This window comes from Hylobates moloch, unplaced genomic scaffold (assembly GCF_009828535.3).
Source record: "Hylobates moloch isolate HMO894 unplaced genomic scaffold, HMol_V3 SCAFFOLD_9, whole genome shotgun sequence".
In the NCBI taxonomy this organism is placed as follows: domain Eukaryota; kingdom Metazoa; phylum Chordata; class Mammalia; order Primates; family Hylobatidae; genus Hylobates; species Hylobates moloch.
Window position 1 is genome coordinate 96,804,858 of NW_026652284.1, and position 26,508 is coordinate 96,831,365.

A 26,508-nucleotide genomic window follows, 5' to 3' on the forward strand; every position below is an offset into this window, starting at 1 on the left:
AAGAATTTTGTCACTACCATGCTTGAATGACATTGGTTCTAGGCACATTCTGTTACATATCACACAATCTTTGCAAAATAAAGATCAAAATAAACAACCAGAACAGAACTTGAAGCAGACTCAAAGCACTGTAGCAAATAGCACTTGAAAATGCAGGAATACCTCTATCCTACTTACAACAGAGTAATTTCCTCTGTCAAAAACTAAAGATGCAAAAGAGTTATTTTCAAATTCATTCCTCAGCAAGAACCAGTAATCTTGCTGAAAATTAAATGTATCATATGTTCTAGACAATTAGGAAATCACTGATAAATATTAAACATGAAAATTCACTGCATGTACTTGGGTAGCTCCTCATTCAACTTAAAATGAATAGCCCCGCACACAAAATTTATCCATCCTAATAATCACTGTTCACATTTCTTCGTTAAAACAGATTGTAAAAACAAAACCATTCAAGTCAAACTGCTATCACAAAAGTGTCTTTTTGGTTTTGGAGAAACTAATTTTGTCAAAACTAACCGCTGAAACACTCCATGAGTAAGGGAGCTTTGCACTTGCTGCATGATAACGGCTCTGGCATGCCAATATTCGCCTAAAACCTGTGTTAACATTCATGTTGTCTGAAAATTAACACAGTGAAACTTTTAGCAATAGGTGATAAAATGAAAACCAAAATAGACTGAAACAAGTGGAAAATTCATCAAGGTCTGATGATGCAATGTTTCCAGCCAATATAAGCACACTTTAACAACTTGTTCTTTACTGTAATCCAATTGTTAACATACTGAAACAATTTTGGGGCAGCTCATAAGATTGATCGTATTCATTAGTATTTTTTCTGACAGATACTCAGGACGTTACATTTACTTCTCAGCTGGAAACTATATGCAAGTCTGCCAGATATGGCAAACTGTGAGTGTTTGGGGAGGGGGAAGGCTATAAAGCTGTTAAATTGCCTACAGTTCTGATACAGCACAGAACATCTGGTCTGGAGAGCTTGAGGAAACACCATTAAATAGGCCGAAAAGAAAAAAATCTTTGTGCTAAGAAACAGTCCAGGTTTTGTACGCTGTTGTCAGAGGTATAAAAAAAACTTGGCACACTGTATTATGATTGGTCAGTCACGTACAGAGCCAGACACTCTAGCAATCGGGGTTTGTTAGACATCTGGTCTAGTTCCACCAGCCCCTTCAATGAGGGAGGGGAGATGGAGGAATAAAAATGAAGCAGCTACTCCAGCATTCCAAAATGTACACATCAGGGCTCTGATAGCAAGAAAAATAAACAGAAAGAAGGAAACCCTGTCTAGACTGAGCTGCTGCTGAGGCTGCTGCAGAAACAGGGTTGGTATTTACTTGAGAAGGCCTGCCAGACTGCTCTTAGAGGCAAAAAAGACAGAAAGCAAAAATAGTACTAATAATATTAACGGAAAAAAGAATAATAAACCTCCTACTAACCATAAATGAGAACGACAGATTCTTCAATGGCATGCTGGTAACTAAACTGAGAGTCCAGGAGCGCCCGGGTAACGAATGAGCCATAGTATGTGGACTGATACCAGCCCACATGAAGATGATCAATGTTTACATGGCGAAGGCTCCGCATCATTTCCATCTGATATTGGACTGGATGATGGGGAAGAGGAAATTAAAAGAAAAAACTTTTTAATGATGTTAGCAACATTAAAAACAAGCCTTTCTGAAAATAAATGTCTACATAACAATTTATTAGCAATAGCGAACAGGATTCCAGATTTAAAATTCATTCAGTTCATATATAAAGCAAAACAAAATTAGGCTTTTAAATCATCAGGGGTTTCCTTTTATTCTTTAATGAAAAAATATTTTGCAGAAAATGTATTACACACAGTATTAATACCTTGTTCTAACCAAAGAATTATTAAATGTGGCTTCTACTCCCCTTTTTGAAACTCTCAAAATAGTAAATGTTTAAGAAAAATTTGTGTAATTACTAAATTGGTTGGTTGTAAGAAGTTTCATTTGAATTAATAAAAGAGGAAGAGTTATCAATCTCTTCAACACAGCTTTTAGAGCTGAGAAACTAAAACCATTAGGAAAACTAAGGGGAAACAACTAACAACTACACTGTTTATATATGAAGAGGATACAGGCTGTAGCTGATTCAAAATATAAGAATACATTTTTGCCTTCATCTGGTGCCCCCTGCTGCATATGCTAAATTTTTTAAAGAATTATTTTTTCTCGTCTGTGTGTTCCTTTATGTTAAGTAACAGACACTATTTTTTCCTTAGAATAGTTATATTTTAATGACCATGTATAGAATGAAAAGGTTTAGTGACTTTTACTTTTGTCAAATTAATGACTACAATGTATACTAATAACTATAATGTATACTATATTAAAGCAGTATTACCAGAAAAACAGATTAAAACTAGCAATATAATAAAAGACATTTTAAAAAGCAATATAGCACAATAACACACAGCAAATATAGAATACAGGAGAAAACTTTATAGTCAACATAGTAACCATGCTATTTCTATTATTATTATTTATTATTATTATTATTATTATTATTATTGACACAGGGTTTCACTCCCGTTGCCCAGGCTGGAGTACAATGGCCTGATCTTGGCTCACTGCAACCTCTGCCTCCTGGGCTCAAGTGATTCTTTTGACTTAGCCTCCCAAGTAGCTGGGACTACAGGTGTGCACCACCGCACCTGGCTAATCTTTTTTTTTTTTTTTTTTATTGTAGAGATGGGGTTTTACCACGTTGCCCAGCCTGGTCTGGGATCAAAGAATCCACCCACCTCGGCCTCCCAAAGTGCTGGGATTACAGGCATGAGCCACTGCATCCAGCCCCAAACTATTTCTATTATAACGAATACATGACCATGCTGAGTAAACGTTATTTGCTTAACTTGAAACCTGTTTCATTTTCAAAATTCTTACTCAGGTTTTAGCAAAAGAAAAGTTACACATCTGTCATTCTTTTGGTTACACCACTATGGTTTTACAAAGCCAACAAGACTCAGGATCATAAAGTATAAAAGAGTGTTCCTCAGATGGACAGTCTGATTTTTCATTACTTGTAGGCGAAGAAGTTATAAATCTGCTTATTCCAAGGAAGGTTACAGTTCTCATGCTAAAAGATGGCAGCCAACTCATCAACTATGCAAGAATTGTGTTGAGATTTTTTTTTTTTTTTTGCTATGTAGAAAAGCTAAAAAACAAACAAAACAACCAAACAAAGTTATTTTGCCACTATCTGAAGAGACTTTCTTAAGCCTATGGCAATGTTGCAACAGAGCTGGAAGCTGCACTACTGTCAAGATGTACACAGTTTTAAGTGACTGTTTTGAAAGTGGGCTCATTCATTCATAAAAAGGAAAAAAAGTGTTAATATAGAGGAAGTTAGGCTACTAAGAGTATGGGGGAGAAGGTGATACCAGACGCCAGACACCAGACACTTTATATACCAAACCAGTGTTTCTGTACATTTATGAATAAAATACAAAAACGAAGTCATATAACCTATGCTATATTCTAAACCACCATTAAAAACATCACTACCTTAGAAAACTATTTTATACACAATATGATAGCCTGAAAAAGCAGTATGAAATACGATAATCTTACACCAATTATTTTTTATCTTCATATTTTATTTCTCTAGCATGTAAGAGGAACCTCACCTCCCCCCCAGCTAATTTAACAGATTCACATCAACCACATAAATTTGGCAAGTGGGATAGAATCGCTGCTATGATCTCCTTCTGTTTTGAAATTCCATAATTCTTTTACATCAAAGTAAAATCACTGATTTGGCTAATAAATTTTAATCAAATTTAATTTATGAGTGAAAAGTCCCAGTATTATAAGTAAAATGGGAGCTGAAACTAAATTTGCTATTTATTTTAAAGGGAAAGGGAAGAAGAGAGACTATTAAGCAACTGACAGAACAAGTAAGATTTTAAAAAATATATATTTTTAAATCAAAACTTACGCAACATATTAGTATACAATTTAGCTACAACATAAGAGGTTGGAGTCTGCCAGCTTATAATAGCAGAAAAGAAAGACTTGGAATCTAGAGGTTGAGATTCTCATGCCAACTCTGGGTTTCCCCTGTGGGGATCTTGCTGTACAGTTAATAATTCTTCTTTCGTATTTAATTTTCCCATCTCCCAAGAGATCTGAGAACCCAATCCCAGTCAAAACGCTATTATTCCACATTGTTCATTGGATATACTAATTATAAATAAAGAATTTTCTATTAGCTAAAGGGGCCTCCAGCATGCATTATGATTTAAAATAAAAATACATTCCTCTGAAAAATATTCTGTAATCTTGCTAAGTCTCTCCTCAAACAGCCTGAATACAAGAGATTCTCTAACAGCATTTCAGGATACACGAGGTAAAAAACTCCAAGATCCGTAGCAAACTTCCAAATTTCTTCTTTATCCAGAGTCTTACCTATTCTACAGCACCTCTGATAAGGATAAGAATGAAAATGAAGTGTTCCTCTACATTAGGGAAGAAAGTCAAGAAAGCCTATAGCCGTGTGGAGATACTACTCCTCCAACATATTTCTGGGGACTGAGGAGTAAAGAGAGATAAGCTTCTTTATTAGGGGAAATGAGGGGAGCATTTCCATTTCCTCTCCCATGGTTTAGAATATGACATAAAAGATTTTGGACACATTTGTAAGTCATAAGAGTTTTCATATCACCTAAATATCAAATAAAGGGGCTAAGAGCACGATTGGTCAATTAAGAAAATCATTTTAAAAATATACAATGCACTAGAATTTCACTAATAAACAATGTATGTGTTGGGCCTAATCTATGTAAAGTGCCAGGAGATTCTCTATCTTGGTTTGGACTTACCACCCCAATTTTAAAATTAAAAACAAAACAAAACTTTTTTTTTTTCAAGTGCCCTCTCAGAGGCATCATATAAAGAAAGGACCTCAACAGACTGCCAGTGAGTCTTAAAAGGTGGGGCTGGGGATGCTAGAGCTCCAAAATGAACCACAGTGCACAGAGGCCCAGTTCTCACCATGACTCTGCTCATATGAAGTGCCAACAAATGCAGTGTTTGAAAAGAGCTCACTTTGATGTAATAAGGTTAAAAAAAAATAAGTAATACTGTTTCTCTTTATTATAAGCCAAGGAACAAGAGACACAACTCACAAACAGCCACGTGAACTGCATTATCTCTGCAGACTTTCAGGTCTGTGTCCCCATTCTTTGAATCCCATCTCCCTTCACCCACAGTTTCTCCTCCTCTTTCCATCCAAATTTTCAAAAAGTAGAAAGCCAACTCCTGCAAAAGCTTCCTGGTAAACCTAAGTAGGAATACGAAATGAAAAGCAACTGTCCCAGTGACCTGTTTCAAAACCATGCTCCTGGCAGGCACCATCAATGGAGCTAAGCTGCCGCACCAGCTGACATGTATTTACCCCTCTGGCCTATGGACGAGGGAACAATCGTGAAATGATGACATACTGGTTGAGTTTTACACAGAAAATAAGAAATGGTCATTCCAGATTCCAATCTCCTGGATGAACACCTTTGCTTTTGTGGCTATGCTAGTTTCTCTCAGGAGTTATATTGGGTGGGTAGGTAAGGTGAGCACGAGAGACCCAGTTTGGCTACAAAACAGGTAAATGAGGGAGGGAAGAAGCCTCTGCATATCTGGAATTGGTTTGTGATGAAGATGCCATGTCATAGCCCACAGGCTCTGGTGACTATGAGGTACTATTTGCTTCCTCATATGCAGCCAGTCCTCACTTTTCTGGCTGGAGTTTTAAAAGGACGGTATTTCACTCCAGAGAAATAAGGCCCAGGAGTGGCTCACACCTCAGAAGGAAGAGAATCATGTCAAAGAAACAAATGGAAAAAGGAGGAGGAAAAGAAAAAAAGAGGCTCCTTGACTCGAAGTGCCAGCGGCCTACTGCTGTGTTAATGCAGATCAATGAAGAAACAGGCACTGATTGGCAACTTTGCAGAGTTGGTCCAGGGTTAGACAAGCTTCAATTTTTGTTTTAAAGTTCTCATATTTAAGAGAAGTCAAAACAGCAATTTCAACCAATGACATTCTCTTCTGAGTTAGTGTCTAAATATTCCTGGAGAAATTTCCCAAAGATGAATGGCAAGGGGATAATCCTCTTGGGAGGGAGAACTATTTTAAAATTCATAATGTTTAAGAGAAGGACTTAGTAGAAAAGAACCTTTTAGGCATTCTTAGTACAAAAAAGCAAACATCCCCACTGAGGAAAAGTAGTATGCAACACATAAATTTCAAAGACAAACTGGTTGGCTGGGCGCTGTGGCTCACGCCTGTAATCCCAGCACTTTGGGAGGCTGAGGCAGGTGGATCACTTGAGGTCAGGAGTTTGAAACCAGCCTGGCCAACATGGTGAAACCTCGTCTATACTAAAAATACAAAAATTAGCCAGGCGTGGTGGCAGGCGCCTGTAATCGCAGCTACTTGAGAGGCTGAGGCGCAAGAATTGTTTGAGCCCGTGAGGCAGATGTTGCAGTGAACTGAGATCACATCACTGCACTCCAGCCTGGGCAATAGAGCAAGACTCAGTCTCAAAAAAAAAAAAAAAAAAAAAAAGACAAACTGGTCGTTACTATTAAGCCAACTCAAACTACTAATACAAAAAGCCACACTTGGATGCAGTTGAGCTGGTGCCACAAAATTTGGAAGGATTATAAAAATGAAAAGTTTTATAAATCTCTTCAACTTCTACAATTGTTTTAATTGGTAAGCATGTCCCAAGCAAAAGAAAGCCTGCTTTACAACACTGAATAACTGCCTGAAGTCTGGCACCAGTATTCAGTTTTTCCAGATATCCTCTTTGCAAAACAGTCCATTTTAAAGCACCTAGAGCTAAATCTGTCTTCACTGAGGTGGACTGTCCAACAACTATCCCTTTCAAACATCAACCACATTTGTTGGGCTTTCTCTTGTTTTACCGTCACATATGAAAACACTGAAAATAATACGCTGTCTTACATTTAAATGTTACATGTATCTGGAGTTGCAACGGCAACCAACCAAACAAGAGTATGAGATTCAAGTGCTCCTGAAGATCACTAGAAAGGACAACAGAGTAGAAGCTTTTCAGTTCAGCAGAATAACTAAACAGCATTCTTCTCACCTTTAATTCTTCATCCTCATTTTTAAAAAATCATATTTTTGATTGTGTTAAGTGAGCCTTTGTGAAATACAATTTCTCACTGAAAAACAGGAACAAATAATTGCCACCAACGGATAGGCAGGGATGAGGAGAAAGTAGAAAACTAAAAATGGAGTTTATTCAATCTCGAAAACTCAAGATATGTCCAGTAGATCAAGAAAAAAGAAGTGTTTTGCAGATGTGTTATTAGGGAACTCTTAATTAACAAAGTCATTTAAATTCTAAAAATTAAAAACAATTTAAGAATCTACCATCTAATATTTAATGACTTAATATTTTATCAAATAAATCCAAATTATTTAAAAATACAATAAAATTATTTCTAAAATAAACATAGCCTGTAGGGAAAGAGTAGAGCTAGGCACAGAGAAAGAAAGTACCACTTAGTGAGCACTTATTATGTCAGACTTCCTGCTAAGTGTTCCACATATGTTATCTAACTTTATATTCCTCACAATAACTCTAATGAGCTAATCATGATTATTGAAATCCTTTTAGAAAAGCTGTTTACCATAGCTATTACTTCAGACTGACTCCAAAGGCTAGCCAGCCACCCGTTTTGAGAGCCTCATTACTTCTTATTGGTGAAGTATACAGTAAATTATTTCTGAATCATTGAAGCACAGCACAAATACAAGAGAAATACACAACAAATTTCTAGGTTTCCAGAAACCGCATCTTGTGTATATTTGACATTAAATTAACCAATAATTTAGCACTGCCAGTAAAATTTTAAGTGATAAAACCACCATTAAAGATTTTTAAATACTACAGTTGATAATTATCACAAATACATAATCAAGCCCCTAAAATGCTGCATTCTATGTTACTATTTCAGGCCTGTGCCACGACTACTTTGTAACTAAATACTGGCTTAGATCAAAGATGACCTATACAGGTATATAGATGGAACAGAGACCAGATCTAGTACATGTTCTTTGCAGCAAAAAAACACAAAGCTCAATCAGGAGATGCAAATAGCTTAAAAAGCAAGCAAACAAACAAAACCCCACAATTTCCCAGCAACAAACCAATGATTTCAACAAATAAGACAGGGAGGTGGAATGCATAAAAATCTCCTATCTGTTCTGGCATAAGAGCTAACCAAAGTAGGACTTTTAAGAATATAATCATAGGCCTCCTTCCCAGCTGCAACATGGGACACCAGTGAGCACTAGGCTGTGAACAGTGAAGGCTCTGTGCCATTATTTAACAAGACAAACTTTATTCTGTGCTTTCCTCTTCATATCAGACCTTTTGCCAAGCTGCACATACGTTTCAGGCAATGTTCAAAGCTACTAGCAGATGTAGACTTAGGCAAACAGAATGTGCATTTGAAAAAAGAATTAAATAAGAGTCTACTTTTGGCAGAAAGAATTATGGAATACACAAGTTTCTTAAAACGTCCATATTCTCTGCATCCAGTCTGTACCACATATTCATCTCTTGTTTCAATTAATACATCTGTTATTAATACCACCCTGCGGCTGCTTAAAAATTTTAGTAATAGTTCAATTTTTCACAATGAAGTGTCCAATAAGTTCTATTCTACCTAGACACTAATCTGTTGTATTGTAAAAGAAGGAACAAAAATACTGCCTTTCTTAATAATCTTACAGAAATATTTTTTAAAGTCGTGGGTGGTTTAATGTCTTCTTTAAAGTATTTATGAATTCTGAAAAAATATTTTTTTGAATGCCAAGCTGGGGGATAATGGAACGGGAATAGGGTGGGGGCAGGCATTGTCGCCCTATTTTATCTTTAAAACTAGTACAAACTTTGACAATTATTAGAAATCAGGTATTCTGAGGTTTTACTATGTCTCAAGAAGTCTTCTATGAAATAAATTGGATTCTTCACACAAAATAACACTTACATCCTGTAACAAATTTATATTATCTTCTTAACCAAATCATGAAATAAAACCATGAGATATTATTTCTTTGAGGTTATAAGAATCTGAAATACATATATACATTTATGGCCTTGGTCATGAAAACACATACACATAGTGGAAGATAGAGAGCCATCAGGAAGTTAATTCTATGTCATTTGAGATGTGTTTACACAAACAAACTGAATTTAACTGGAAGGGCTCACCATGAAGAACTCTCATATAAAGAATAGCTTACTGAGCAATGCTACCTCTTGCTACAATTAAGAGCATGGTATGTTAGACCAAATGAGAATCTTTAGTGTTAGGCAAAAAAAAAAAATTTACACTATGTAATAGGCTCTTTCATGACGACAAGTAACACCTCTTGTCACATTTCCAGGTACTAAATTAATGTTAGCAGAGAGATGCTGAAAATATTCCTAAAGAATGGAATATTTAAAAAACGTGATTGTTGTTAACGTACTTGAAAAAAGTCACAACTACTGGGAAAGTATACGTGTGTGCGTGCACCTGTGTACGCTCTGCCCCATTCACAAAGGACTTGAGGTAGCTTGCATTAAACCATACAAGGTCATAAGTAATATCAGAACTACAAAACACCTAAATTAGAATATAGAAAGTAGAAACTGAACGAGAGGCAGAGACCTGAACAAAGTGAATCAGTCCATAGATATTCTGATTAAAACATACAATTTGGCTCCAAGCCAAATCAAAGCAAAAAGGAAAACATGGTCATTCATATCCAAAGGGAGACAAATATCAGATCTTAACGTAGGTGAAACACTTCCTAATACTTAACCCTAAATGAAATTACCTTAACCCTAAAATGAAATTTTCATGTGGGGCTTCAATGAAAACTATTTTAAGAAGACATTTCTGTTATAGAAAAATCATGCTTGATTTGCCTTTCCTATAAATCTCAGTTTCTAATGTGAATCAAGGAGAGAACGACCTGAGTACTTTTCTAAACACAGAAAACTGTTTGTACAACTTTACAAAAAAAAGATTAAGGGGCTAACAAAATGAATTAATAGGTTCCTTCTATTTACAGAAACAATCTGTAATCAAATTTACAGAAACAATCTGTAAATTTCAAACTCCACTTGTTTACAAAACAGAAAGACATGTATCAGAAGTGAGCACTAAACACTCAAAAGAGAACAAATGATCACTTTTGGGAGGTACTGTTTGTAGTGTACACACCAAAGTGTGGTGATAATAAATGACCCACAGAATCACTTCACTTTATTTGTTCCGAAACCATTTACTGGACACTGCTTGCACTAGGAGTCTGATAATGCTATAGTGACCTCATCTTCTAAAAGATACCCTCTTCAATAAGGTTGCCCAATGAACTGGTGGTAGTCAACACATTTGTCTCTCTAGGCCTTAATTTCCTCACCTAGAAAATAATCGTTTCAACGTCCAAACACATGATGATGGCAATTTTAAAAACTTTCCTACAAGCCCAAGGGCTCTTTTGCTTAATGAGCATTTTCAAAAGTCCCATAGGTACCACACACCATGAAGGTATAGACTGAGTTTATTAACCCCACCCTCAAACTCTACTACTTCTATATTTTCTCCCTCAGTTAGAGGATTTGTGCCGTCAATTGTGACTACTTCTCCACCACTCGGCTTATAATAGTCAACTACCTTCTGAGTAGACTTTGTTTTCCTCAAGGCAAAAATCATTTAGAACATTTCCAAAAATTTTAAATGGCATAGGAAAATGCTCATGAGGTGCTAAGAGAAAAAAGCAGAATATAAAACTATAAAACATCTATAAATGCCAATACGTAAACAGTGTGGACTGCACTCTCTTCCTAAGGAGAAAGACTGGAAAGAAATATGCTAAAATGGTAACGGAATTGTTCTCCAGAGAGTGAGATCATAAAAGGTTTTTGCTTTCTTATTTACTCTTATCATCATTTTCCCATGTTTCTTTGGCAAAAGAATTATTCAATGCATACGATGTTAAAGAAGTACATACATACATACATACATACATACATACATACATACATACATAGTGACAAAAGTTTTCTATTGCTTGCCAACTTGCTGATTTTCCCATAGTCACCTATAACCTGGTTACCAGTGCTCCTAAACTGTGGGAGCAGCAGGATAGGGTACTGGACTACTCTGAATCTGAAGCACCTAACCTGGTCTGAATAACATCTTTACCACACAATAATTGTATGACCGGCGACAAATTAACTAGACTGGCCTCCTCTGTTGCCAAAAAAGAAAACATGGGGAATGTGGCGGACGTGGGGGCTGGGGGTGGTGGTGGGCACGATACTATCTACTTCATAAGGCAGTTAAGATTAAACGAAATCATTTACATCAAAAGCTTGGTGCACTGGAAACCTCAGGAAGAGCCTAAACCCTTACCACCATCACCTATTATTCAGAAGTGTTCCTTAGAACCCAGGTACTATGATACCCATCTGGGTCAGAAGGAAATGTTTGTGTAGAATTGGATTGGATTAACTTGGCCTCCACAGAGTGTTACGCAAGCTCCCCTTTTCTCATCTCCATATTGGCGAAGGGGGAAATCAGGAAAATGGGGAGGTGGACTGGAGATTGTATGTGTCACTACAAAAATCAAAGTCTATGCATTTCTAACATTCATGTCATGAAACAGAATTCATATGTACGAACAGGAATATGATCAAAAAACAATCTACCATGAGAAAAAAATACTTCTAAGATACTAAAAACACTAAGCTAATTATATTCAGTACAATAAAGAACAGATTCAATAAAGAAAGAGACAAGCTACAGAAATTAGATTTCAAGAAAAGGTAATCTTGGGTGTTCTATTATTACTGTGCATATAACAATATAATTGCATTGTACCATATAAGTTTCTATCTCCTGATTCCATTAATAACTCTTCCAAAGAGAGGAAATAAACTTCCTGTCCCTATCCCCAACAGGTGACTTTTAAAGAAAAACATTGAGAACAGTAGTGGGGATGAGAAGGAGGAGTGAGCAGTAATGCCAGCTTACTCAGGGGACTGGGTCAAGGCTATCTGAAAAAACTGCCCACCCAAGTGAATAGCTAAAGTCAGTTAAATATAGCAAACAGCTTTATCATACACCATGTATTGCTTAGGAGAAGGGTCCACTCCAGCAACCTCAACTGCCCAAAGACAAGCTTCCTTTATCTTCAAACATCAGGATGATTTGGATTTTAAAAAACAGTATCAAAGCTAAAGCCTGAGGAATATAATTTTTGAAGACTATCCTTAACTGCAATCTAAAGAAGTGGAAGGTGGCAAGAATGGAGAGTGACAGCAGTTATAGAAAAGGTTAGGAAGAGCAAACAATTTCCTATGGTTTAGTTAAACCAGAAAAATAGAAGTTTTTATAACCACACACTCCATCCATCCCTTCTTGTCCTCACTTCCTCACCTCTTTCCCTACACACTCTGCTTCTTCCAAACACTTTTCGTAGGAAAGGAAATACAGCATTCCAAGCTAAGAAAAATGATCAAGCAGAAACCTTCATGGCAGCCCATGATAAACGACAAATCTGAGGTTAGGAACCTATGGTTTATTTTTAAATGGGGCCATGTTACATTTCCTGTTATGACAATGTCTAACCCAGGAATCCTTATCCTGGGATTTCAAGGAATGTGTGAATTTCCTATAATCATATGCATATGCACTACTATGGAGATAGTCCAAAGCTTTCACCAAATTCTCAAAGAGGCTCAAGATCTAAAAGTAACAAGTACTGAGATGCAATGGAGAACAAACCAAATGTGCTCCTGAAACTCCCACTGCCTCACAAGTACGTGGGGAGAATGCAGAGGTGAGGCTAGGTGTGAGGCAGTTATCAATCCAGTTCTGGGGCAGCTACAAAGTAGCACAGATCAGTACTGAGATCACCAAAGATACACTATCAGGATAAGTACAAATGACAGACCAAGGGTTCAGAGAAAACTCCAGCTTTCAGCAGGAGAGCCAACAGAATGTGACTGTTACCCTTGCCCTTCTCCCACCAAAAACACAAAGTGCATGATGAGGGAAGTCGGATGGAGGCTTCACCTAACTACTCTGTGATCCAGACTATTACTTTCCAGGGTGGAGAAACAGAAAAAGCTGTGCATGCCCTTACCCCCAAGGTGATATGACCAGAGACTTCTACATTTGAGAAGAATACGCGTTTATAATTTGGGGGAAAGTTAGTCTCTAGCAAAAATAACACATTATCACATTTTTTAAATACTCTTAGGACAAATTTTATTCTCTGTTAGAAATGTACCTTAGATATAAATAGCTCTACTGTCACATACTAGGGACTAACTTCAAGCAACCAACAATCCTGTTACTTTTTGGAGTTTTTACACACAGATGTCTTGAAGTCATTACTGAGATTAGCCTTATCAGCTGCCATTAGGTAATCTGAAGCTCATGAAGATACTTTCCTATGGAGGGCCACTAGGATTAGAGGAAGGTGAAATACAGTATATGTGGGGGAAGTAAAAAATATTGGATGGCAAAAACGTTACTACAGAAAGATGTCCAAAGGCTGCAAAACAGACCAAATAATTATCTTCTGCAATTGGCAACCAGGCTCCTGCCAGATGTTGAAAATAGAATTAACTTCTATGGGCTATACTGATAGAAATAAACTGTACAACTATAAATAAATAAACATCTAGGAAAGCATAAATAACTGTCTAGGGAAGTACTATCTTTGTTTTACTTTCCCTAAACTTGTTTCAGCTTGTTTGTCATCCCCTAATGCAGCATAAAAATTGTCGTTCAATGTAGTATCCACTGATACTAAGCCAGCAGTGTATCCCAAGGCTTTGGAGAATGTGTCAAAGGCAGATTAAACAATATCTGCATAGGGAGCTAAGTTTAATCAGAGTATTTGCAATGTTTCAAAGCATTTCAAACCAGGTAATAATATCATCTTAACAACAACAAAATCTTCCTTTTCCCCTGAAGAATATATATCTTTTCCTTGCAGAAAAGATTATGAGGCTCAGTTAGACTAACATGTTAAATGGCTTTCTCCTTATATTTTGGGGGAGAAAAATCTGAAAGAATGAATTCATGCATTCATTCCCATGACAATTATTTATTCTGTGTTCTAATTGTGCCAGACCTTCTGGGTGCTGTCCAGCATAGGGCAGTAAAGACAGAGAAAGCTCCTGCAGCTGACATAGTAGTGTAGAGGAGCAGACAGGGCACACAGGCTGACAATCAGCATTCTAGGGTCTACTCAAATGCTTAATGTTTGTTCCCTAAAGAAAATATCTGGGTAATCCCACAGAGTTCTCCACACCTTTAAATTAAACAAATTATCTCTGTCAAGAACCACCAAAAAATCAAACTTGGAAGTCAAAGGCCCAGCTTCATACCTTGTAAAATAATACAGTGTAGAAGAATAGTTGCAGGCTGAGAAAACAAAAGATCTGAATTGCAATTTTGGCTCTGCCATTACAAATAATAAATCAAAGCAGAGAAAAACCTCCCCAAAACCTAAATGCCCTTAAAAATACAGTTTAAAAATAACCTAATTTTTAATTTATTCCAAATGAAAAAATTGTCTGGTTTAATGTTTATTACAATGGTATGGAGACAAAATAGTAAAACAGCAATGAGTATCCTTGTTAGATAGAGAAAGCTGACATTTTAAAAGAGTTAAAGGAGAGATCAGATAAAAATCTGCCATGAATAAAATTCCATGTATTTCTTTGCTAAGTTTTGGTATTAAAATCAATTATCTCTACTGTGTGTTCAAAAATTAATATTCCATAGAGATAAGTGGAAAAAGATAGTTTCACTAAAAATATGGTCTAGAAATCCTAATAACCTGAAATGAACAGAAAATAAAAATAAGACTTGAAACAGGCCAGGTACAGTGGCTCATGCCTGTAATCCCAACACTTTGGAAGGCAAAGGCGGGAGGACTGCTTGAAGCCATGAGTTCGAGACCAGCGCAGATGACATAGCATCTTTACAAAAAAATTTTAAAAATCAGCCAGGCATGGTGGCACATGCCTGTAGTCCTAGCTATTCAGGAGAACGAGGTGGGAGGATCACTTGAGCCCAGTAGTTTCAGGCTGCAGTGAGCTATGATCATGCCACTGCACTCCAGCCTAGTCCACAGAGTGAAACCCTGTCTCTTAAAAAAGAAAAACAACAACTTGAAACAGTGGTCAGTGGTCAGGAGAGGGAGAATAGCAACAAGAATCACAATTTAAGAAATGACAAGATTTCTAGTCTAAAGACGACACCAAAGAGCTTATGTGGGTTCCCTGACAGAAAATCAGCCTCAAGCTAATCTGAAGAGGAGGAGGAGGAGGAGGCTCAAAAGGTGTCATCAGATTTTCCTCCCAACACTTTAAATTTTATTTCAGACAAAGAAGAACGTCTCTCTCAAACGTTTACCATTTGCAGACCCTTTAACAGCCATATGGCACTCATGAAATCCACTGAGTCCAAGTTTTAAAAAGTTATCCCAATCTTAATTATACAATTTGAAGTTTTAATAAAATTACAAAAAAACACCCCACAAAAAACTGCTGTGTGCCAATGACAGGCACAAAGATGATTTGTACCTCTCCCCAGGGTTTCAATACACAGCCAGGAGGCAATGGCTTGCACTATAGGTTCCATGTCTAGGAAGCTTACTTTCTCAATTTTTACTAAATTAGAAGCTCTTTACTCAGACTTTTAAAACATCAGCAAAAGCAGCAAGCATTTGGTCACTGTTGGAGGATCCTAGATATATAAGCAAAATAGAGACTCCAAAATTAAGACTCCACCCTAAATGTCTAAGAAACACACTATATCTAAAAATTAGTATTTCAATTATGGGGATTTGATTCCGATCCTTTAAAGCGCTGGAAGCTATTCATATCATACTGTGGTATTTAGATGTGGTTTTCAAAAATATGCCCAGTAATCTCATCAATTTCTTCCTCTAATAAAATTATCAAGGTTTAGTAAAGAAAAAACATCTTACTAACTCCAGTATGATAACCTCAATGTTAAAAACCTGTGATATTTTTGCTCAGAAATAATGCTGTCAAGCTACCCAGGAAACTATATGTTTAGCTAAGCATGTCACTTTGGCAAATTATTTATAAAAATAGAAATGGCTTTATTGGCATTAACTTTGTCATAAATAAGGGGTAAAAATGTAATCTCGTCTCTAATGTCAAAGATTCATGCAAGCATCTTTCTCCTCACAGGCAGTATGGAAAAGCAGGGTCAGACTTAAGCTCATGCCACACGTTTTTCATTCAGCACACTGTAAAGAGGAATACTCAGGCCGGGCATGGTGACGCATGCCTGTAATCCGAGCACTTTGGGAGGCCGAGGCGGGCGGATCAGAGGTCAGGAGATGGAGACCATCCTGGCTAGCATGGTGAAACTCCGTCTCTACTAAAAATACAAAAAATTAGCCGGGCGTGGTGGTGGGCACCTGTAGTGCCAGCTACTCGGGAGGCTGAGGCAGGAGAATGGCGTGAACCTGGGAGGCAGAGTTTGCAGTGAGCCGAGATCTCGCCACTGCACTCCAGCCTGGGGAACAGAGCAAGACTCCGTCTCAGAAAAAAAAAAAAAGAGATGAATACTTAAAGGTGGAAATTTTAAATTTATTATTTTGACTACTTCCTTCCACAATGAATTAAGATTAGAAAGCATAATACATTATTTCATAAAGCCCAAGACTCTGCTGAGTAGAAGAAGGAAAGAGAGCTGGCAATTTTAATTCTAAGACATCATAGATTAACAGATGCATCCCAATTTCATAGAGTTCAGGTGCAAAAAAAGAGGCCTGGGGGTGGAGGTGGGGGTGGGGAAGGGATTCTAAAGCAGATAAAGCTGTTCCCAGCAAATGAAGTAGTGGATGGGTAGGCACAGTGGTAGCAATAGCCTTTTCTTGAAGCACAGCTGCATTCTATCATACGCATTCTATCCATCCCACTTTTTCCAGTCTATGTCATAACTCAACACAATTGTTAAATACAAAGTCTCTTCCCTTGAATCAGGGATTTTCCATTATGAAAGAAGAAAGAAAACACCTAGTACCTCTCCATACAAGAACACATATGCTCAGAATGAACACTCCTGTGCAGATCAACTACGAGCCTGAATATCTAGTAATGTGCACAATTAAAATAAGTGCTTTTGTGTATTGTATGTGACTGATATTAACCAGTATTATCCAACAGTCATTTTGTAAAGGAAATATAATTACTCTACTTTCTCTCCAAATAATATTTGTCAGTAACTCATAAAGCCCAAGACTCTACGGAAAGAGAGCTGGCAATTTTAATTCTAAGACATCATAGATTAACAGATGCATCCCAATTTCATAGAGTTCAGGTACAAAAAAAAGTTTTTGGTTTTTTTTAGATGCTTTTACAAGGTTCTCTGCTACTATAGTGAGACTTCTGCTTTTTTGTGTTAAACAAAGTGCTACTTTGAACAATGCTCCTGTAGTTGGGACTCTTGTCCATCTTTAAAGACAAGATTATTTTTGGAAATAAGCCTTTGGAAAATATAAAATATCTCATTTTACATCTGTCCTCAAAAACTTTATTGATTTATAAAAAATGTCTTTGTAACTTATTTTTAAATCACATATGTTCTGATGGCACTGTGCTACCACTTGATAAAGTCATAAATACACAAAGATTCTTGGAACTAGGAGCAAATGACTCAAGAAACCAATAAAACCTATTTCAGACATGTGTCATTGAAATTCCTATTTACACTCTTGTTTTTCAACTGCCTGTGTAAATCATCAAACTCCTAGATTCTTATTCCCAGTATATACAGATCCACATTCTATTTTAACCAGAATTTCCCATCCTGGCCACTAATGATGACATTTTGGGTAGGCTAATGTTTTGTTGTGGAGGACTATCCTGTGCATTGTAAGATGTTTCATTCACAGTGCCCCGGCCTCTATCCTCTACATGCCAGTAATGAGTGCACACACACCTCTTCCCAAGTTGTGACAACCAAAAGTGTCTCGAAACACCTCCTGATGTCCTCTGAGGAGTAATCCCCAATATCCCTCAAGCCCTGAACACTGATTTAAGCACTGGAATTCTGTTTAAATGTCAACTTTATTTTAGTCAAATAAAACAGTGCTATGTTACTATTTTTATGATTGGATAATGTACTGCTGATCCACTTTTGAGAGGGGATTATAACACAAGGAGAATGAAGCATCTGAATGCAACAAAATATGTAATTGATGTAAAAATGTTAACCAAAACAAACTACTCTATTAATTGAATATTATCTGACACATGGTAACCAACTTACTATCCTTTATGGTACACATACAACCGTTAAACTAAGAACATGAAAATGCATAACCAATCTTACATTTCAATGTGTAAAACGTATATGAGTAAGATTGTTTCAATGCCTTATCCTCTGAAAACATCAAAATATGGGGATCTTTTATAAAGTAAAGGCCAAGTTAAAAAAATTAGCTGCTGTTTTAAATAGTAAGTATTTAACCTAATTCACTACCATCGAAATGTGATATAGGCCCAGGAACATGCAGGAACCTTTAAAAGGTTAGATAAACTAACAACAGACACATACGCAATTAAGATCTTGAAGTTGGTTATCAACTGCAGCAATTAGGACTTCTCATAAAACTTGTCTCGTGTTACAATACTATTTACTAATACTAATGAGAGAAAGAATACAAGGTGGGGAAGAACATGTATTAGTCTTTTTTTTTTTTTTTTTTGAGACGGAGTCTCGCTCTTTCACCCAGGCTGGAGTGCGGTGGCGCGATCTCCGCTCACTGCAAGCTCCGCCTCCCGGGTTCACGCCATTCTCCTGCCTCAGCCTCTCCGAGTAGCTGGGACTACAGGCGCCCACCACTATGCCCGGCTAATTTTTTTTTTTGTATTTTTAGTAGAGACGGGGTTTCACCGTGGTCTCGATCTCCTGACCTCGTGATCCGCCCGCCTCGGCCTCCCAAAGTGCTGGGATTACAAGCGTGAGCCACCGCGCCCGGCCGTATTAGTCTGTTTTTATACTGCTATAAAGAACTGCCTGAGAGTAGACTGTGTAATCTAGAAAGGACTTTTAATTGACTCACAGTTCAGCATGGCTGGGGAGCCCTCAGGAAACTTTACAATCATGGAGGAAGGCAAAAGGGAAGCAAGGCACCTTCTTCACAAGGTGGCAGGATAAAGTGCTGAGCAAAGGCGGAAGAGCCTCTTATAAAACCATCAGATCTCGTGAGAACTCACTAACTCTCATGAGAACAGCATGGTGGAAACGGCCCCCATGATTCAATTGCCTCCACCTGGTCTCTCCCTCGACAAGTGGGGATTATGGGGATTACAATTCAAGATGAGATCTGGATGGGGGTCACAAAGCCTAACCATATCAGACCATAAGCCTGAATTAGTATGACAGTATTACTAATGTAAATGGCAAGGAAGAGAAAGGTTAAAAATAGGATGTTCATCCTTCAGGTCTTGGCTTAGAAGTCCCTTCTTTCTAGAAACGTACTTAGTTCCCCAAAATTCAGGTTCAGTTCCTTCACTTGGTGCACTGTATTTCTGCTTTCATAAGATTAGCCCATTATGCTATAATTGTCTTGTTTTGTCTACATTTTCCAAATAAGCCACTGTGTCCCCAGCACCATGCAGATGATTGGCACCAGTGGGTGCTTTACTAAGTCCTTGGTTTAAAAAAAAAAAAAGGATTCATATGAATACTGTGATAGCTCTCCTTATGGTATGTAAAAGAAATAACATACACAAATTTATCCAGCATAATTAAGACTATCAAGGAAAGGGGGGAAATTCCTGATAGCAATCTAAAACATTGCAAAGTCTCCAAATTTTTACAAATCTCAATGAGCTCTGTGTATGACGGTCTCTATATTTGGAAGGGGTGAATTGAAATTATATAGCTAATTTTACTTATGTCTTTTGCAGAAAAATACTCTGTGCAAAAATAAAGATAATATTTCAGATGATGTTTAAATCCAGAATTTTACTCTACTGGGCTTATCCAAATAAGCAGCTTACAAATCAATGCATTTTGCAATCAAATATGTTTTCAACTAAAACATGTAATTTTCACCTGAAAAATGTGCAACCGAAAAAAAAATGTTCGATGATGGTTAAGGTGTGTTTTAACCATAGAGGGACATATGTTCTAATGTGGCTGGATCGCCATTTTTACTTGTCCTAATGTCCCCCATGATTTAGCATTTACTTGGGAGTAAGGCATTCCAGTTTGTATGGTAAATTATATAGTCACAGTTAAATGCCATTGTCATATACTGAGAGCAACAACGTTGAAGAAAAAATGCTGGCACCAACAATAATAGCTTCCATTTACTGAGCACCTATTACACTTCAATCAATAAACCTGATAGTTTCCATATTGCATGTTAAGGTAGGTACATTTTTCCAATCGTCACATGTGTAACTTGCCCATGTAATAATAAGTAATAATAATAATAATACAGCTCAAGGCTAGACTTTCTCAGTTACCAAGCTCATGTTCCTTTCAATATACCATAAAATGTTTATATCCTGTGATTCTTTGATTCTGTTGATAGAAATCTAGAATAAGGTTACAATTCTAATTTGAAAGAAAAAATATTTGTTTTTAAATGGTTACCAAAAACTATGTATACTAATAAAAAAATTAGAAATTACCTAACAGGTCTGATGACAGGAAATGTTAAGTTAAATGTAATATATTCATGCCTTCAAGAGTCTACAATACAGCTTAAATAATGATGGTGATGAGGATCATTCAATAATACAAAAATATACTTAATCTGAAACACATATAAAAGGCAAAAAAAACTGGCCAGGTGCAGTGGCTCACACCTGTAATCCCAGCACTTTGGGAAGCTGAGGTGGGCAGATCACCTGAGGTCAGGAGTTCAAGACCAGCCTGGACAACATGGTGAAACCCTGTCTCTACTAAAAATACAAAAATTAGCCAGGTGTGGTGGAGCACACCTGTAGTCCTAGCTATTCAGGAGGCTGAGGCACGAGAATCACTTGAACTGGGAGGCAGAGGTTGTAATGAGCCGAGATCAGGCCACTACCCTCCAGGCTGGGTAATACAGCAAGACTCTGTCTAAAAGACAAGGTACAAACACTCTACGACCAGGCACAGTGGCTCACACCTGTAATCTCAGCACTTTGGGAGGCCAAGGTGGGCGGATCACCTGAGGTAGGGGGTTCGAGACCAGCTTGACCAACATGGAGAAACCCCGTCTCTACTAAAAATACAAAATTAGCCAGGCGTGGTGGCACATGCCTGTAATCCCAGCAACTAAGGAGGCTGAGGCAGGAGAATTGCTTGAACCCAGGAAGTGGAGGTTGTAGTGAGCCGAGATCGTGCCATTGCACTCCAGCCTGGGCAACAAGAGTGAAACTCCGTCTCAAAAAAAAAAAAAAAAAAAAAACTAAAATTTTAAAGCATGTTTTAAACGTTTAGAAAGAATTATACCAACCTAACAACTACTGTGTTAAAGATTACACAAGATAAACAATTCTTTTCTAAATTCTGTAAAATACTGTTCTGATACTTTTATTATTCAAAAAACATTTAAAAAAGAAAAACTTACCAAAGGCTGAAAGTTCAGAGACAGTACATTCTGTTCTCTAATTCATAACAAAATTCACATGCTCACAAAAGTGATAGTTAAGTTTAAAGATATAGATAAGATAGGGAGAGAAAAAGCAAATGAGAGATGCAAGAATTTAAGGAGTTCAGTAACGGAAGCATTTCAAGAGGTAAACCAGATGTTCCTATGGAATTGCAGCACAGAATACAGGAGACAGAAAATCATAATGTCAATAGCTGTACTCAGATCAAAGAGCATAAAAGTAGCAGCATCCGTCCACTACAGAAATGTCCATTATACTCAAAGAATCAGGCTACTCTATGCTCTCAGCAAAACCCAAAATTAAAATCAGTTGAAGGCTGTTGATTAAGAAAGTACTAGAAAGATGAGAAGATTGCTTCCTCAAACATTTCACTGGTAAATGGAAGCTTGGCAATCGGGTCAATACATAGAGGTCAAAAGCATAATTTAAGTCAATAATGTCTCATTTGAAGCTTTAAAAAGTTACTAACAGTGATTGGTATAGATCCATTTTACTTGCTTTTGCTGCCACCATCATGCCTTCCTTTCCAAGCATCTCTCTCCTGCTTTACTTTTACACAGGCAATGTTGTAGACAATGTTGTAGGCATTCCCTCCAAAAACCTCTCAAAACCAGATGAAAAACTCCTTAAGATATTCCTGTCTCCAAAGGCAGCACAGTTCAAATGCCGTCACAAAACACTTCCTAGGTCTATATCACCTTTCAAGAGGATAAAAGATGCATACTCCAGTTAAATTACTCACAATAGGTAAAAAGTAAAAATTATTCCAAGTGGTCTGTACCTATTGAATTTACCTTCCCTCCAAAATTAAAATGGAATTAAGGTTATACAGAGTAGTATGTAGCTACGTAAGATGAGAATGTTTGATTTTTTGAGGGGTAAAAGTCTTACTTTCCAATTGCCTGTTACTTCTATTCAACAACCTAATCAAGAGAATATATAAAATGAAATGCTGTAATATGTGGTTTGCTATGGTTGTGACCCATGAACTTTTCCATAGAGAACTATGCTTAGATGATAATCATCTGACACTGAATTATGACTACTACATTAAGTGCCTGTCCAGAGAAGATCAATTAAATTTCCATGAATGTTAAAGGTCAAAACATCTCAGGCTACCTACCACCTACTAAACAATAACATTTTACAGATGGCGTCATAAACAAAAACTTCAACAGACATCTGCTCTTCTATCGGGAATAAAGGCAGATAAAGCTATACCCCACACATTAAGCAGAATGCCTTTTCATTGTTTCATGTTCTATATAATGAATTTATCTCCTTAGTATAGATAGAGATCAGCCTGCTTCATACATATTCGCTCCAATTTTCAATTTCACTTGTGTATTGCTCTGCTCTGGCTGCCCTTACAAAACAACATAGACAAGGTGGCTTAAATAACAGGATTGTATTTTCTTACAATTTCTAGAGGCTGGGAAGTCTAAGATCAAAGCTGCCAGCCAGTTATACTCCTTGTAAGAGACCCTTTCTGGCTTGCAGATGGCCGGCCATTTTCTCACTGTGTCCTCAGGTGGCAGAAGGAAGAGTCACGTTCCCTTGTGCCTCTTGTAAGGACACAAGCCCTGCTCTCATTACCTCATCTAACCCTAAGTACCTCCCCAAGGGCCCACCTCCAGCTATCATCACATTGAGGGTTAGAAATTAGACGTAAGAATTTTAGAGGAATGTTAGACATTCAGCCCTTAACTTTTATTTAACTTTCTCAATTTGGTGATGGTATGTGTGCATGGGGATGGATGACATAAATTAAAATATTTTATTTAAACCATAAATTTTGTAATAAGAAATGGTTGATATCAATATTCACAAAAAAGACTATATAAGAGAATAATACCAAAGTTGGGTAAAGCAAAAAGCAATCTCTGGTTACGAAGATGCTATTTTATAAATGCTAAAGGTCACATTAGCACTTGGTGATTTATATAATCCAGGCAGGTTACATATGTTTAATTCTTTCTAATTCTAGCTATCCTTATTTTTTTCTGAAGCCACGGGCATGATTAATAGTAGCCCATATTTTATTCACAGTTTACTACACAGTAGCCACTTAGCATGTATTTATGTTAATCTTCCCAACAGTTCAACAACAAGGCTACTGTTTCTGCCCCCATTTGACAGGTGAGGGAGTCTAAGCACTGTCCCCTACAGTAGTACAACTTTAAAATACAGAGTTTAGAAAAGAGAAAAATAAGATGTGTCACTAATAATTCCATTTCTGCAAAAAGAACTAGTCAAAAATCTGTAGCTTTTCATTTGACTATTAATAAAAAGAGCCTGTCTTTGTTCTATGTTTTAATCTCAAAGAGATGCTCTTATACAACCACTGGAGGGGGCCAAGATGAAACTGGGCAAAAAGGATCAAGTTCTCCCCAGATGGAAGTCCTGCAGACGTGAGGGCTTTTTCCAAAGTATTTGATTGAAAGTAGAAAAAACAGAGTGAATTTTCTAAAATATATCTACTGAAACTGTTCTTTATGGATCCCCCCCCAAAGTGAAGATCTAGAATGAACACAGTTTTAAAGCAGTTTCCAAAAGACACAGTGATTCTCTCCTTTCTTCAATTAATATAAACTTTAAAATCACCTTGCAGCTATTCTATTCCTATTATTCCAAAGAAACAAGATGATGCATTTCTCCTTAACTACTACTGCTATTTTTTTTAAAGCAACAGTCCTTAATGTTACATAAAACTGCTAGACAATTATTGATGGGAAGGAAAAACACAGAAATCTGGAATATCATGAAATCTTTTCCAGACTCAGAATTATGACCAGTGCTAAAATTCAGAGATTGAAGGAAACAGATAAGAAAATAATTCTTTTGAACTGTACACATACACTACAGGAAATATGCATAGCATCAAAACAACACAGCATTTTACAGTGTTTATAAATCAACATCCTCCAGATGTTATCATTAGGAATATCCACAATTTGTTCAATTATAAAATGTTTTAAATTGTCATATAACAAGAAACTCATATCTGCTTCAAATGCTTTTTTGGAAGGAGCATGTAAATCATAAATATTTGCTGTACAGTCAAGAAAGAATACTAATTTACTATTTATTCGTAAGGGGTACTTCTTAAAAGGTATTTTCCCCCCAATGTTTTCATACAGAGTATAGATGCAATATGAATCAGAAAAATATTTATAAAATGTAGCTGTAGCACAACTTATTTGATATTGATATTACGCAAATCACTCCGTCTTTAGGTTATACAAGACCGTGTGTTCTCCCTCTCTTATCTGTTTAAGATAAACTTCAAATTCTGATTTCTTATGATGTTTGATGTAAGAAACTAACCAGGAAGATAACCTACAGAGAAAGAGAACATCTGGTGAAACGTGTAACATGCCTCAGGATTATGTCTGCTACTAAGGTTAGCGTGCAATGTGAGAGCTGCAATCTCTGTGTTAAACAGCAAAAGCATAACAAAGAACTAGGTAGCAAGAAGCCTGTTCTTCAGCCACAGAATACTTTCTTCTTCTCAGCAATGTGTTAACACTGAGCCTCACACAGTATTTGGAGAAACAGTTCCATAATAAGTATACACTTTGGTTCAGAACACGTAGCTGTTCAATAGACTGCTTCTCCCATATGACTGCTGATTACATCCCTTCCCCAAATATACTAACCTAGGCATTCATCAAGACAGGATGTATGCTGTTGCTTGTCTGTGATTTATCGATCTATTCTGCTTTTATTTTTCAACCCACCAATAAAAGAATTTGGAGCAGAAGAAATAGGAAAGAAAAACTGAGCAAGTCCAGGTGACCAGGATAGATGGCATTATTAACTCAAAAGGCACACAATGCTCAGCAGCCTTGCTCCTCTATTTGTTTTTAACTTTCAATTTTCTACCATGAACAGCAACAACCAAATTCTAGGCTTACTTCGTATAAATTGCCTTACATTTGTGACAGTTTTAAAAGCCCCTACTGTGTCATGAAAGGTTCCCAAACAAGGAAAGATCTGCACAGCAGGAGAAGAACCTACTTGGATTTTCTGACAGCTGTGAAGGATCAGTCTCCTACAGTAATAGAAATCAACCGCAAACTGAAAAGTGTTTAGAAATAAAATGTTTCCATCACCTCACACTATCAGCTACTTCCATTAGTACCCATGAAAAAGACACTGGATTTTACCCAGCATTTTAATACATTAAACTTCACTGACAGTAGAAAAGAGAATACAATTACAAACTAATCCTATTATTAAACATAGGAAGTCATCAATGAAGAGAAAGAATACTTCTACCCCTTCCCTAATGGACTATACTAATCACAAAAGCCTTAGACAACAGTTTACAAATGCTACTCATGAAGTTTATTTTGGGCTCTATATTCTGAATCAAAACATTATTACTTCAAATATAAAAGCATCTCATCAGGAGTTGATTTTACATCAAGTTCAAAGTCAATGATAAGCCCCATGGAATGAGTTTTGTCTGTCTATGGATATCTTGACTACCTACTTATCAGAAAGGATAACACAATCTACATACCCTGGAGACCAAATGTGCTTGAGTCATCCATATTACAATAAAAATAAAAAGGTTGTGGAAAGATAGTCATCAGTCATTACAGAGTCAGTCTCGACTCCAGTTCTTGATTTCTGCCAGTATTTCCTGAGCACTTAGTTCTGTTTCTAGGATCTATGGTAAAAGCTGACACAGCTAGCTAAATTAAGACACATCCCTTGCCTCCGAGCAGTTCAGAGTATGTT

General features: G+C 36.9%; 1 protein-coding gene across 1 annotated transcript in view; it reads right to left on the bottom strand.

The window, feature by feature from the left end:
* The window catches only part of EIF3H (eukaryotic translation initiation factor 3 subunit H), a 111,848-nt gene that overhangs the window by 12,857 nt on the left and 72,483 nt on the right, over positions 1-26,508 (bottom strand). Inside the window, exon 3 of the mRNA XM_032760301.2 lies at positions 1,461-1,628. Coding sequence (XP_032616192.2) covers positions 1,461-1,628 — 168 coding nt within the window. The remainder of the gene's footprint in view (positions 1-1,460; positions 1,629-26,508) is intronic.